General features: G+C 44.0%; 1 protein-coding gene across 2 annotated transcripts in view; it reads left to right on the forward strand.

Annotated features, from left to right (window-relative positions):
• POLR3E (RNA polymerase III subunit E) overlaps positions 1 to 13927 on the forward strand; it is a 29956-nt gene extending 16029 nt beyond the window's left edge. The window contains exons 15-21 of one of the 2 annotated variants that reach the window (XM_061474062.1): positions 1620 to 1679; positions 2626 to 2783; positions 3064 to 3128; positions 4668 to 5161; positions 9881 to 9958; positions 10845 to 10970; positions 13071 to 13927. In XM_061474062.1, coding sequence (XP_061330046.1) covers positions 1620 to 1679; positions 2626 to 2783; positions 3064 to 3128; positions 4668 to 5161; positions 9881 to 9958; positions 10845 to 10970; positions 13071 to 13127 — 1038 coding nt within the window. In that variant the 3' untranslated portion in view covers positions 13128 to 13927. Of the gene's footprint in view, positions 1 to 1619; positions 1680 to 2625; positions 2784 to 3063; positions 3129 to 4667; positions 5162 to 9866; positions 9959 to 10844; positions 10971 to 13070 lie in introns of those variants that run through there. The other variant, XM_061474063.1, reaches the window with a different exon arrangement.
• The last annotated feature ends 598 nt before the right edge of the window (positions 13928 to 14525 follow it).

A 14525-nucleotide genomic window follows, 5' to 3' on the forward strand; every position in this document is an offset into this window, starting at 1 on the left:
CTGATGGTGATTGAAGCTGACTTTTGATTGTGCCTTGATGTCTGCCCAGGATACTGCCATATGGAGACCTGGGTTCAGGTGTGACCCGGTGACATAAGTCTTTAGGACACAGCAGATTAGGTGACACGTCATGTGTAAAGTCCTAAATACCAGAAATTATTATGCTCAGTTAAGTAAGCATCAGTGGTTTAGTGATTAAGATGTAAAGATAAATTATTTTTTGTTTGAATTATGCCAAATATACTACATGAAAAAATGGATCTGCATTGATCACAAAGTAAATTTCTGATTAGCTCTAAACAGGGAAGAAGTTAAAATGCTGAAAATAGAAACATATTTCTGGCTTTCAGACAAAGTAAAATGTTTGATCATAAGGCTCAGCGATAGTATGTAATGCTGTATTGCATCTGAGGAGAAAATGTGCTCTAGCTTAAAAACTGAACTTTATTTCTCTGTATGTATTTGTGTAAAGTAATAATGCTAAAAGACATTTATGGCCAGTAGTGACTTTCACTGTCCACCTGATCCTCACTGTGCTTTGGGGAGGAGGAAGAGTAATTTGTGTCTTTTTCTAAAAGCTTCTGTTTGTTTCCTAGATTCTCACATAAATAAATAGAGGACACTAGGACCGTTGGCTCTAGCTGAGGGTAAAGGGCTACCTCAGATTTGTGTGCAAGGAGAGCTGATAGATCTACTCCCTTAGGACAGCAGCATCTTGTGCTTTAAAACAAGTGCGCTGTGCCCTACAGGTGGTGGTTTTGTGTGCTTGTGGGCAGAGAGAAGCTGAATCAGAGAAGGATGCAGAGATGACGTCGTAGGGCAGGAAGAAATTGGCAGTAATGAGATTTTGAATTCTTCACAACATTATTAATACACACAGACTAAAAGAGGTTACAGTCTGTTTAAATGGAGACAGGAAGAAGTCAAGGTCATGTTCAGTGTTCTGCCCAAGTCCTCATGTGTCCTGTTAGCCTGCTCTCAACAGCGGCCTCTCAGGATATTAGAACTTAGGAGCTGCTTTCCAGAGCACCTGGCTTTCCATTAGCTGGTGCAAGCGTGAGTGACACGCTATCTCTGCATAACTGTAACTCAGTGTGATGTGCACTGAAGACGGGAACGGGTATTTTCTAGGGGGCTGTGTGCTGCAGAAGGGCAACAGTCATCAGCTTCTACAGGCCCCTACATTGACAGAAGTGGCTGAAGAGTTTCTTTAGGTTGATTAAGTATGTGAGAAGCTGAGCCTCAGGTGTGACTTCTGGAGTCCCAGCATCACTGCAGTGAATCTTCTTTTTTTTTTTCTTGGAAACTAACTGAAGTTTGAGTTCAAGAAATTCTTGATTTTGTATTTTGTAGTATTTTGGCTTTTGCATTCACAGGTTCACCAAGGCAAACCATGGGTTCTCAAAGCTTTTGATACTGTGTTCATGGCCATTTGAGGCCAGAAGACGCCAGAAAGTGTTTTGGTGCTACCTGGACAAGAATCACCTACTTCCATATTCTTGAAAGAAACGGGGTTTCAATTTTTCTGATAACATTATTGAACAGGGTTGTTACTACAACTTCAGTAGAGCAACTGCTGGATACAGTTGCTAGGTTTTTCTCCTGTGTTCCCTTCCTAGATGTGGAAGTTCACACGGGACCGCTGGGTTGTGAGAAAGGAAGTCGCAGCAGTCACAAAAGTGAGTGATGTTTTTATCTCCCTAAATCAGAAGCTGGTGATGAGTGTTGGGCTTTGTCTGTAGGTTGGTAGTGGATGCTGCAGCCTTCTCTCGGGTTCATAGTGTCTGCATTACTGCTGACGTGCAGTGTTGCTCTCCAGGCATGACTTCCACTTTGAAACAGGTATAAATGCATACTTCTGTTTAGAAGTGTTTCAAGCAGCTCCCACAGTTACCGCTCATTCACAAGATATGACTGGTCCTGTAGCTGAGCCACTGGAATGCATCTTGTCCTCTCATCTGTTTCAGTGGAAAACTGGATTCTGTTTGAATTAAGCTGCCTGATTGTGCCTCAAAACAGATGAGTGTTTGTGCAGTCCACACTAGCTGCTCTTCTTTGGGTGTGTTATAAAAAAGCAATTGCCACTTGTTAGCATTGAATAAAAGCTTTAAAGCATCTCAGGCACCTGAATATTTTGTTAAAACTGGCAAATGAATGAGAAACATAAAGAGAACAAAAAATAATTTCCATAAAATAACATTATAAAACACAAATCAGTTTGTGCACAGACCATGTACTTTTTGGAATGTAAGATCCAGTGCTGCTTAAAAGCTGTTCATGTGTAGATGGAGCATTTCTGACCTGCAGCTCTAAAATAAGATTAACATTGCAGAATATGCTTCTCTTCACAATAGAGTCTTTTCATCTCAGCTTGGAAACTCCCTTTTCTTCACAAAGCATGCCAAGGAGGTATTTGAGTCTCAGGTGATTCATCACCACTGCTCTCTGAAGTCCTGTGCTTTTAACATTGTGTGAAAGTGTTGGTGCTGCAGAGAAGGATGAGTATTTCTGACTTAGCTGGGTGTATATTCATGGAGATGCTCCATACATACCAGATCAGCATAACTGCATATTTTTTGTATAAATTGACTTCTTTATTATGTATGCTTTTGCTTTTTCTTTCAGCTCTGCCCAGAAGACGTGAAAGACTTCCTAGAGCACATGTCTGTGGCCAGAATAAACAAAGGTTGGGAGTTCATGCTCCCTTATGATGAAGACTTTGTAAAGAAGCATCCAGATATAGTTCAGAGGCAACATATGCTGTGGATGGGCATTCAGGCTAAGTAAATAAGTTGTTTTATTTTGGGGAATATGCCATAAGCAGAGAACTATCTTGTACAAAGTTTCTGTAGAGATTGATGGATACTTTCATCTGCATTACCTTGAAGGTTTTCCCCTCACAGTCACCAGGCAGTGGTGTGGTGAGTGGTGGCACTGCACCGCTCAAGTAATTCCTGTTCCTTGCCTCCCTGGAGAAATTTAAGTGTTCTAGCTAATGACTAAAGGTTGTGTGGCTGCATGCAAGCAAAACTGAAACTGGTATATTTTATCTTTGTCTTTCAGATTAGAAAAGGTCTATAATCTCTTAAAGGAGCACTTGACACCGAAGAATCAAGAGGCACAATCAGGTAAATGGAACTGTGCTTGGATCATCCTGAAGTACATTCATCCCTCTGTATTCCTGGGTGATGTTTTGGTGTTCCTCTCTGGTTTTGAACATGGTGGCGACTGGTCTTGTTTTGTTTAGTATTTTTCCTTTCTTGTGATTTCCTCTAGATTATTTGAAGCAGATCTTGGTCTGTACTAACATCACTGTTGTTGGGGTAACACAAACTTACTGTAGCACCCTTGCAGCAGAGTGGGGAGGATCCTTGGCACTGGGGACTCACTATTTGATAGTGTAAGATCAGATGGTTCTGTTATCCACCACTTCATTTAAGGCAGCTTGTATAGTGTAGGGGTGTAAACAGCTCATGAAGAGAGGGCAGGGCCAGTGCAAAAGTAATTCTCACCTCTCAGTCTGCAAGCTAATGTGCATGAGATGATACTTTTTCATTTCCTCTGATTTGCACTGTGCCCTCTGTGGTGTGATTGAGGGCTGAGCAATTAATGAAGAATTTGTTTGGCAGGGGGCTGTAAGGAGGTGTGAAGCTGTCTCTTTGACATCCTTCTCCATCACTGATGCTAGTGAGAATATTAAAGTAGCTGCTCATAATCCTAAAATTGTGAAAACTTGAGATCCCAGAGAGTTTTAACTAGGCACTGGGCTCATTGCCAGACACTGGAGCCAGTGCAGAGTGTAAGCAGAACTGACAAATGAGCATATGAATCCATTTCAATACCCTGTGTCTGATCTGCTTGGAAGGATTAGGTGTTGGGTTATTTGGAGAGGATTAGGGAGCCTAACAGCAGAGAAGATAAAGGCATATGTGCTGTGCATGCTTTTGCCTTAAAGACAGCACTCCTTCCTTTGGCTTTGAGACTGGTTTACTCTGCCACAGACACACGCCCCTTCCTTTCACCTTTGGGTAGCTGAGTGTGGAGAGGACACAGGCGGAGAGGCTCAGAATAGCATGGAAAAGGACTCTCCTGTCCCTTTCTTCCTATCACTGGGTGATAATACTCAGAAGACAGTCTCACTATGAAAGTAGCACCTCACTGTGCAACTCATGCTAAAAGGGCGTTCACATTCACTGTCAACCCCTTCACTCTCCTCACTGTACCATCCTTATGCTGGCTCTGGCAGTAGCTCAAGCAGGGCCCACCAGCCACTAGATACTCTAAAACACACACACATACAAAAGGAAATCTGTTGGGCAAGGAAGCATTTGGGTCACAAGTGGAGATGTGTAAACAGCCTTCTGTAGGCCCTAGTGATGGAATAAGTGCACTTTGTCTTTGCTTCAGATTCTTTAACTGGAATACCCTTCTCCAAGCATCTGGCTTACAACTGTCAACATGTTTAACATTCCCCCCTCCCTCCAACAAACCACAGAAAAAAAACCAAAACTGAAGTAAAATGAATGAACATACTGATTTTATGCTATAGATTTCACAAGCACATGATGCTTCCTCATTTTATTTCACTATGAGCTCTTCAAGAAACATTCTGCAAGAATGGAACTCTGGTTATGGTGAGATTTATGGTATCTTTCGTTTCTCAGTAGGTCATCCATTGCTGGTTCCTGGGGAGCAAAGGGTCAACATGGCTAAAGCAAAAGTCAAGCAGAACTATGGGCAGCTGGAGAAGGAGTTCCAGAAGCAAAAGGCAGAGATGAAATCAAATGACACCTCAGCTAAGATGGATGTTTCCAATATCCGCATTAAAGAGGAGCCTATGAGTGACGAGGAGCCAATGGATACCTCAGCTTATGAGGGCATGAACAATGGCCTCGTCAATGGCCTCCATAGGGAGGACTCCATGGACTCTCTAAATGGCCACTTGCCTGGAGGCTGCATTGACAGGGTAGCCCAAGAACTGAAGGCATTTGTGTCATCAACATTTAAGAAACAGTTTGTACTCACCCTGAGTGAGCTTAAACGGTTATTTAACCTTCACTTAGCCAGTCTGCCTCCAGGACATACGTTGTTCAGTGGCATTTCGGACAAAATGTTACAGGACATGGTGTTGGACACTGGCTGCAAACAGATTTTGGTGCCTGTAAGTATGTTTTTTATCTCTTGGTATGCTTTGGAGAGGAGGGTTCGGGGGGGCAGTCAAATGTCTGAGCTGAGAAATGTGTCCAGTGCTGGTGGACTGGAAGGACAGAAATGCTCCGAGTAACTGTCCAATATTGGATATGTTGAAGCTGCTGGAGGTTTGTCTGGCATCCTGCTTCTGGCAGGCCCTGCACTCTGCTTTCTTAGCTCTGTGGTATGCTGCATAGCTGAACTGTCTTTTAGGCACTGTTTCCATGTCCAAGTTGTTGAGCTGCACTGACTCACTGTCCCAACTTGCTGCTGTTAACGGGATCTAAGGCAGTCCCAGATTCCCATCAGCTTCTCCTGGAGTTTCACAAGCTCCTTCTCTCAGGGACAGGGACACAACTGGGGGAGGAAACGTGGCATTGCCAGCCTGGGAGCAGCAAAGCACACCCGGCAGATTGCTCTGGGAAGCTACAAACTCTCTGTGTAGCAGGTTTACTTTGGTCAGGCCTTTTCCTCCTAGCTGTGCAGAGGAGTCTTTGTTTCTTTGTCTTTATGGAAATGACGTGTGATTGTGAGAGACAGAGCAGGTTTGTATGACAGTCCATTGCTTAGGAAAGGAAAAGGAATTTGGCATCATGGGAAAGAGCCTACAAGGAAATTAATTTTACAAGACATCTGGCAGTGCTGATTGGGTTGCAACCAGAAAGAGCTTGGGAGTCAGTTCCCTTGGGGAGAGAGGAAGAGATGTGTGAACTACTTGAAAGAGCAGGCAAGGTGTAAAGAGCAGGAAGCAGGCAGGCTGATGAGAGAGTCTGGAGCATGGGAGCTGATACCCAGCTAAGGAGTAAGGGTTGCTACTGAGATGGGTGCATAAATAACATGTTCAGTTATGTGCAGAGTACGTGTTGTGGCACCTTGGAACCAAGTAACAGACTTGAAATGCCATGAGGGAGACCATGGATTTCGGTACTTTCTGCTTTCTCTCCTGACAGCTTCCAAGTCCTGGAGTAATGTTTGCCTGGAATTGCCTCCTAGTGCTGGCTAGGTTCTCCTTTGTACAGGGTGTAGTGTGTGCACTTGCCATGCTAATGGTAAATAGCTGAGGTCATTGCTGCCCTATTACTTGAGACTGGGACTTGTTTGCCTTGGAAATTCTGGGATTTTGGGAAGTGATGCCATCCACTCTTGGCTTAAAGGCTGTGAGGAGTGAAAGTGGGATAGTTTTTTTCAAAAGTCAACCAAAATAAAATCCTGAAGAGAGGTAGTTGGAAACTTCCTTCTGTCTGGAAAACCCTGTCACAGGAGATCTGCAGAGGTACAGAAGTGGCCACTGGAATGTCTCTTGCTGGACATCTGCTCTAAGTTTTAGTTCTGCCAACACAGAATTTACTGCAAAGCTTGTGATGTGGTGCAGGAGCCTGTATAAGCCTGTGTTGTTAGCTGCAATGTAAATCATTACCCCCAAGCCTCCTTCTGATGCTCTGTGTAGTTGGCAAAGGTGCTTGGGCTGGTTTTGCTCCTTGCATGGGCTCATACGCTTGGGTTTTTCTTGACTGTCCCCCTAGACAGTTTTGTCAGAAGCCATGAGGGTGCCCGAGCTCAGGGAAAGCCTGCAGGGTTGTTCAGCGTGGGATTGCAGAGTTGCTCATTAGTTTTCTGTAATTGAAAGTGCTTTGGTGATAAAAATCAATGATCTGAGGTAATTAAAATGATGTTCTGTGGGGGGTGAAGAGACTTTTGGCTTGCATGCTGCCCTATTATAGAGCACATGTTGCTGAAAACGGCAATTGAAACCTTACCAGTAAAAATACTGCATTTAGTAAAAAGCTGACCGACTGCACCCAAGCATATATATAGTATTTGTGGGGAGCCAGAAGAGATGCCACTCCAGCTGCAGATGAGGCTGTGGGTCACCTGCAAGATGCTGTGCTTTGTAGTGTCCTCACTTTGTGGAGAAATAGTGAATCCTGGGCAGACGCATCGAAGTGCAGGGGGCTGCTGCTGCCATCGAGAGAGGGTGAGTAGAGGCATCCTCAGCAGACACTACTCATGGTGTCTGTGTGTGCGTGTGTCCAGAGCTTGCCTGTGTCCAGCCCCATGGGAAACGTTCGTGCAGGAAATCTGTCTCCTGAGTACCTACACCCATTCCTGCAGCCTGGTGGAGTGCATGGGAGTGACTGGCTCCTGCTGGCTCCGTCCCATGGTCAGTGCGGTGGCAAGGTTCTGCCCAAATCTTGAGGATATTTTTGAGGCATCAGGAAATGATGCAACCTTGGCCAGCATCCTGCCTGGCCAGGGTAACAGGAGAGGAATGCAGCCCTGTGCTCACGGTGAGCCTTGTGGGCTAGTGCCGAAGCCAGGCTCCTGGCAAGGAAAGCTCCACAGTTTACCTTTAGGATTAATCGAGCTGATAAGTCTTTTCTGGCAGACTCAACCTCTTTCTGTCTGGTTTAGCTGCCTGGCAGTGGCTATTTTTAGTGTGTGCTCAGTGCTTGAGTGAGACACATCCCAAAGCCAAGGGCTCCTCCCTGAGAGCTTCCGTTTGAATGTGGCAGCCCTGTGGACCTGGGACAGCAGTTTGTCTCCTGAAAGCCCTGTGCTTGCTCTGGGGCTTAGAGCAGGAAGGGGCATAGGGCAAGTATTTTAGAGAAGGATTTTAAGGCAGTGGAGAGCTTTTTCAGGGTGAGACTGGAGGAATTAAGATAATGAACATAAAATGGCAAAGGGGCAGTGGATGGCAAGACAGTAAACGTCTCTGGACAGAACAGCATGCCTCTTCAGAGTTGCTGTTGGCATGTCCCACTTCTGTGCTCAGGCTGTGTGACAGCAGCAAGGAGTGGGACATGTGTGATTATGAGAGACAGAGCATGTTTGTGTGACAGTCGATCACTGTTGGCAGCAGTGTTTGCAGTTTGCAGAGTGAGGCTGGACAGGAGGAGATTCTGTGGCATTTTCTTCCTGAATAAGTATTGTGTTGGTTTGGAAGCTGTTTCCTCATCAAATGGCTGGATAAACACAGCTGCATTTCAGTTGTGTGGCTGAAGCAGGAGTTTGTACTCCAGGTCTGTGCTCAATAACTTTCTTAGATGGAGCAGCTCATGGTTGGGTGCTCGTGGTGCCCTGCACTCTGCCTTTCCTCCTGCATCTGTTTTCTGAAGGGGAGCCGAAGTATTCCATTTTATCTGTGCTGGAAGCTTACAAGAGCTACTGTTCCCCAGAAGCAAACATCCTCACAGGAAAAGAATCATGTCAGGTGTTGGAAGCCAAATAAACCTGAATCCTGTCTCTAAACCAAGTATAAAACTTTGTTATATTCCAGCCATTTGGACCAACATGAGAGCCAAAGCTGCTAATCCCACCAGGCAGTTCCTGCTGGTCAAAACTCTTTCTCTTTGCAATAAGATTGGAGGCAGAGCATGAAAGGAAAGGCTTATCTTTCACTCTGCGATGCACAAGTCTGTTGGTGTGGTGTATGAGGCTGGGAAAAAAGGTTTGATTTGTCCCAGCAAGCAGGACTGAGGGATACTGGAACAATCAGGTCTGGCTTGTTAGCTTTTCATTGATGATTGATTTTAGGTCATCTGGATGATTAGCAAGGAAGAAATTGTTAGTGATCGATGAGAGATGTGTCAGGAATGAAAACATGTCCAGCATGGTTTGTTAGTCACTGCTCCAAGGGGAAATTCTAAGGCAAATGGATGACATTTTATTTTTCAGAGCTTTGGGGTATGCAGAGGAAGCAGTTGTGTTCCTTCCTGTGTGCAGGGGTGTGAGGCCTCTGCATCAGAAAAACCAAATGTATTTCGCTTATAGCTTGGCACATGTTGGAGGGGGAGCAAACAAGCAAAACCAAAACCACTTCAGTTTTGGAGCCTGAAATGAGCAAGTATCTCATTCACTGTCTGCCACTGTTCAGTCTTCTGGACTCATGTAGTCTGCCCCAAAACAGATGACCAATGCAGCAGAAGCACAGTGACACCAACTTGGGATTAGTGAAGCAGTCTGAATCTCTAAACCCTGACACTGTAAATGTAAAAAACCTCTAGAAAGACCCTGCAATACACTTGGTACTCTCAGTTGACCACTGCTTTGGATGGTCTGGAAGCAAACGCTGGTGGACAGGAAAAATCTAGATGTCTTGCCAGGAGATACTGGCTAAGGTCCAGGCCCTGGGATTGTTCTGGTACTGGTAGCTCCACCAGCGGGAAGCAGTCCTCCTGCAAAAACCATGGGATTCCAGTGTGCCCAGCAGTTCCTTTTAAAGCTCTGAAAAGACTGGCTGTGTGCCAGACATGGCAGTGGTGTGGGTTACTCCACCAGGAGCATCAGTTAAACATGTCTTAGGTATATCAAGGCACACATTGTGGTGCATGCTCATCCCATTCCCTATGCCATAGTTAGCCCTCATTAATCTGGGGTCTGTGTGTTTCAGGATCACCAGCAGGACAGGTTTGACACAGATGATGTCTCTGCTGAAGTTACTGGGCCTGTGAGAAGGTGTGTGCCCCATGGCTGCAGGATGGGCCATGCCTGAGGAGGCATGGGGGCTGCCAGAGCAAGGTTACCCCTTCTAATGTGGAATGAGAGAGAAGCTTATGTTGCTTCACCAGTTCTCATTACATGGCAATGACATTTTTGATTCAGTAATAAGTGTCCAGGGATACTGTATCATAGAATCATTAAGTGGAACTCATTAAATAGATGGTTATTTTTAACAGGCTCTTGTTCTCAGTTTCCTCCACAGACTGCTGCTTCACCAGATGAATTAAAGGTCTATGCACTTTGGGAAGCTGGTGACACTTATGATCAGGTAAAGATAAAAAGAAGTGACATTCCCAAATACATGTTTGTTGAGCATTTGGCATTGTTTGAATTTGTGTTTCTGGGACTGGTATGGCAGTTTTCCTCTTTTCCTGCTGAAGTGTCCAGGTTCCAATACCAACTTATTTCCAGCTGAGAGGAAGCTCTTAGCTCACAGGGTGATCATTGCTGTGTCAAGGCAAGGTGGTGTTGGTAGAAACAACATAATATGTTGGCAATACATGTCAGCAACTAGCTCAGTGGAACACAAGTAACTTAGAAGCTGCAAAGAGAAAATATTCACTGACCCAGGTCTCACACCAGGATCCAGTCCCTTTTTTTTTTGTCTGATGGTAATGCAACATTAACCAGAGATGAAATGATGTTGTTACCTGATGTGTCTGTTTATACTTGCAATAGGAAATTACTACAGCATATGTGAGCATCTCCTGAGTTTTAATTCCTATCAGAATCAATGAAACGGAAGGGAAGGTGCCTAACAAAATGTGGAGGGGCAATGTAACTTCTGTGTCCACGATCTAAATAAATCCTTATAGAGAAGGGTCAAGGAGTATCCAACCTCCTGGCTGGAGTGGACCATGTGAACTCCCAGAAGCATTTGAGAGGAATATGTTGCAGCTCCTTCTTCATTGTGTTCTTGTAGCTTTGGAGGTGCCCCAGGTCACAGGACAGTGTGGGTTGGGGTATGGAGATCCCTGTAGAGCCCTTGGAGGCTAGAGCACTGCTGGAGAGCAGATGGATGTGGGATGGTTTCAGGATTACGAAACAAGAATCCACTAATGTAGTTCAGTGAATGTTTTGTACAGTTGTGATACGTAGATGGGTTAGGGTAGGTGTTTGTTCTCTCTGTAGTTATGATACATTTTCCTTTAAAGCATCGCCAAGTTTTGCTTGAAATCTTTTCGAAAAATTATCGAGTGCGCAGGAATGTGATCCAGAATCAGCTGAGTCAAGAATGTGGGGAAGATCTAAACAAGCAGGAGGTGGATAGAGTGTTAAAGGTATGTTTCTGTTTCTGTTGTGGGTTTGATCCAATTAATGCATGAATTTTTAATGCTCAGTTTGATCAAAGGATCATATTCTACCTTGGATTGACAAATGCTAAGGATGATAGAACAGTTGGTGTTGGAGTGTGGAAAAAGCCTGGTTTTCAGCTTGCTTTCTTAAAAATACACTTGTCTCATTCTCCTGTCTTTCCCTCCAAGGAGTAGTGGTTTTGGCTCACATGTTATTTTGTATTATTGCAACAGATCTTTTATTTGTCATCTTGGACCAGCAGAAAATAGAATGAAGTAAATGTGATCCTTCAGAGTTATTTTCCAATAGAGTGGAGTTAAACAGGAAGGAGGTGCTGCACAGTGCTCCAAGTTTACCAGCTGAGTGCTGGTAAATGAATGCTGAAGGGCACAGGTGCCGCATATTGAGAAGGAAATGCATTTCATCCTGTAGTAGGACATGCAGCAGTGTACAGAGCAAAACCCTAGCCAAAACAAGCAGGCTAAGTAATAGTTAACACATTGTGAATGTTTATTTGAATCCTTTCATCTCTGTCTTTGAAGATGCACCATTTACTTGCTAAAAGAAGTTGGAGGTATAAAGTACAGACCATACAGGCCAAGATTGACAAGCTTTAAAAGTGATGCAGGATGGCTAAGTAGAAAGCTGCCAACTGAAGTAATACTTTAATCATTGTTGCTGGGCCTTTGCTTACTGTCACCCACTTCAATGAGAGAAGCACTTAAGTTCTTTATTACATTGGGATTTGCAAACAGAATAATAGCACATTTGAAAAATTACAGATCTGTTGCTGTGATAATAAGCAAACTGGTCTTGCTTGAAAGAGCCTGGTTGTCTTAGCATTAAAATAAGCTCAGATGTTTCTGCCTGCTCAAGAGTATTTCATGTGGCTTGCCTGTGCTGGGAAGATCTGTCAAGCAACTAGATGGGATCAAATATCAGCTCTCCTGGAACATCTAGACAGTATGCTGGCATTAGTTTTTCTTGATGCTGTTGCTGTTTAACAGATAACCTATTTCTAGAAAAATACCTTCCTCTGTAAGTCAGTAAATGGTTGTGCAGCCAGCCTTGTGTTGTGCCAGGCTGCTTTGCCACAAATACATTTGTCACAGAACTATGTGATATTACCTTTATTTCTGAAATAAAATGTAGAAGTATGATTTAATGGAACAGGAAGATTCTCTGGCTTCTTTAAGCCACAAGAGAGTGGATTCCTCTTTGAATGTAATTGGATTTGTTGACTTCTATTTCCCCATCTGCATGTGCTCCTTTTTTATACACAGAGGAACAGGCTGACAGGGTTTGTATTCTTGCATCTGCAGAGCAAGTCTGCAAATCCTCTTTCTACCCTCCACACTTAATTTTTATATTTGTTTTTGCAATGTGCAAGTCCCAAGACTTCACAAAAAAAAAGATACCTTTTCCCCTTTAAGCTCTGCAGCATCGGTCTGGTACCAGTACTTAAGCCTGTGTCAAATTACCTAAATTACCTAAGGGTGGGAGCAAGAGAAAGAGAAGGCAATAGCTTAGAACTCAAGAGATTTGGTGCTCATCTAATAGAAGAAATAAGAAAATGAGCCACAAGAAAACCCACTTGGTGAACTCCTTTGCTGTGGTGCTTACCTGCTGTAAGCATGGCATACGTGTGGTTAGAATACCAAAGCACGGGTCTGAGGTGCAGCAGGTCATTATTGTAGAAAGTTGTTTCTTAAGACCTGGTGACTGCTTTTACATTTCAGCCCTTTCCATTGCTCCCTTTAGCCTCTCCACCTGAGCTTCAGCCTGCATATCCCTCAGTGCCCTTTGTCCTCACTCTCTGCCAAGCTGGCTGCTGCGCAGTCCTCATCTTCTCTGCCTGAAAGCCTGCTTTCTTGCTGCCACTGCATTGTTTGTCCTTGTGTCCTTTCAACCTTTCCCCTCTCATGTCTGTTATCTTCATTTAAGCTATATGGTCTTAGGGTGGAGATAACCTGTTGCTTCTGATTCATGCTGTTGTGCACTGGACAGGAGACACTTATCATAAGTTGTCCCAAAGCCAGACCATGGCTCCCAGCGCCTTATACACACTTTCCCTGTCTCCCCAGGACTGCTGTGTGAGCTACGGTGGAATGTGGTATCTTAAGGGGACGGTGCAGTCCTGACAGTGGTGGTAGCGGTTTCAAGTGATCTCAAGGACGAAAGAGGAAACCTGCAGCATGCAGCACAGAGTAATGCCGTGACCTCGGGAGTGCGGGGCAGGACCTGACCTACTTTGGGGGACCTGGGCGTTGCAGGCAAGACAGTCACTGACATCCCAACATGCTCACACCCATGTCTGCATGGCCACCTAGGCGCAAGAGCAACTGGGAGAACAACATGGGACCCTGTCTGCAGCTTGATTAATCTTGGACTTCTAATGTATTTCAATCTTGTTCTGTTTCTGTAAAGAAATAAAAATATATACTGACACAGACATGATGCAAAAATCATGATCTAATACTTTATAAGTAATGCCAATAAATTAAATTTGTTTACAAACATCCCAGTTTTTGTTAAATACCTTGATGCTCATGCTTCAGGCTGAGCATTGTAACAGCCCTTGCAGCCTTCTCTGTATAAAAAGAGAAGACAGTCATATTCATGGAAATGCCGGGGGGGGGGGGAAACGGAAAAAATCTTTGAGCTCTGTACTACAGTGACTGTTCTTGCCTGTTGTCTGTGCAGTGAGTCATTTGGAAAAGCACCTGCATTTAGAAGAGATGCAGAACTCCTGGATTGCTTTTAGTGGTGCAGGTTTTGTTTGGGGGACTTTTTGAATTACTGAGTGCAAATACAGTGAGGTAAGTAGGTAACTAGCTGAGTGCATCCTCTGGAAGGCATCCAGCTGTAGTTGTCACAGGGCAACAATGTAAAACCTCTATTTTGTGTAATTTTTTAAATAAAATTTTATCTCAAAGGTCAATTCTACCCAGCCTTGTATTTGTCCAAGAAAAAACGGAAGGTGCACCCACTCCTTTTGTGGCCTGAAGGCTTACAGAGAAAGGAAAGGTCAGGAATTACTTTAGTAGAGGTTAAAGGTAGACAGTGAACTGCTTTACATCATTCTGCTTGCACCATGGGCTGCACGGCATAGCCAGAGGTAGCTGTTGAGCTAAGGGTCTGTTGTGCAGGATGTGGTAACCACTCTCTGTTGCAGGTTTCTCATGGAAGCCTAGCTGTGATATGGTTAAGGAATATCCTACTGTGCAAGCACTGTACAAGACGGTTACTTTACTGGTGATGTTTTTTGCAATACTTTCCATCACATGAGAAGCTCAAGGAGATTCTATTAATTTCATCTACTTATGCTCTGAAAATGCAAGTTGAGTTGTTGACTAAAATAAGCAGATTAAGGTAGTTAATCCAGGTAATCTTGGGTAAGACTATTGTTACCATACTTACAGCATTTCACATTTCTATGGAAAGTATTTTTAAACTGCTAAAACTCTACCTTAAATTAATATGCTAGTGTACTTTATTAACTACATCAATATATCAGGGAGGTGTTTTAAGTTCAGGAA

Source organism: Pezoporus flaviventris, unplaced genomic scaffold (genome assembly GCF_033815535.1).
Source record: "Pezoporus flaviventris isolate CSIRO_AGI_PZ_B2104156 unplaced genomic scaffold, CSIRO_AGI_Pfla_v1 ptg000078l, whole genome shotgun sequence".
NCBI lineage: Eukaryota > Metazoa > Chordata > Aves > Psittaciformes > Psittacidae > Pezoporus > Pezoporus flaviventris.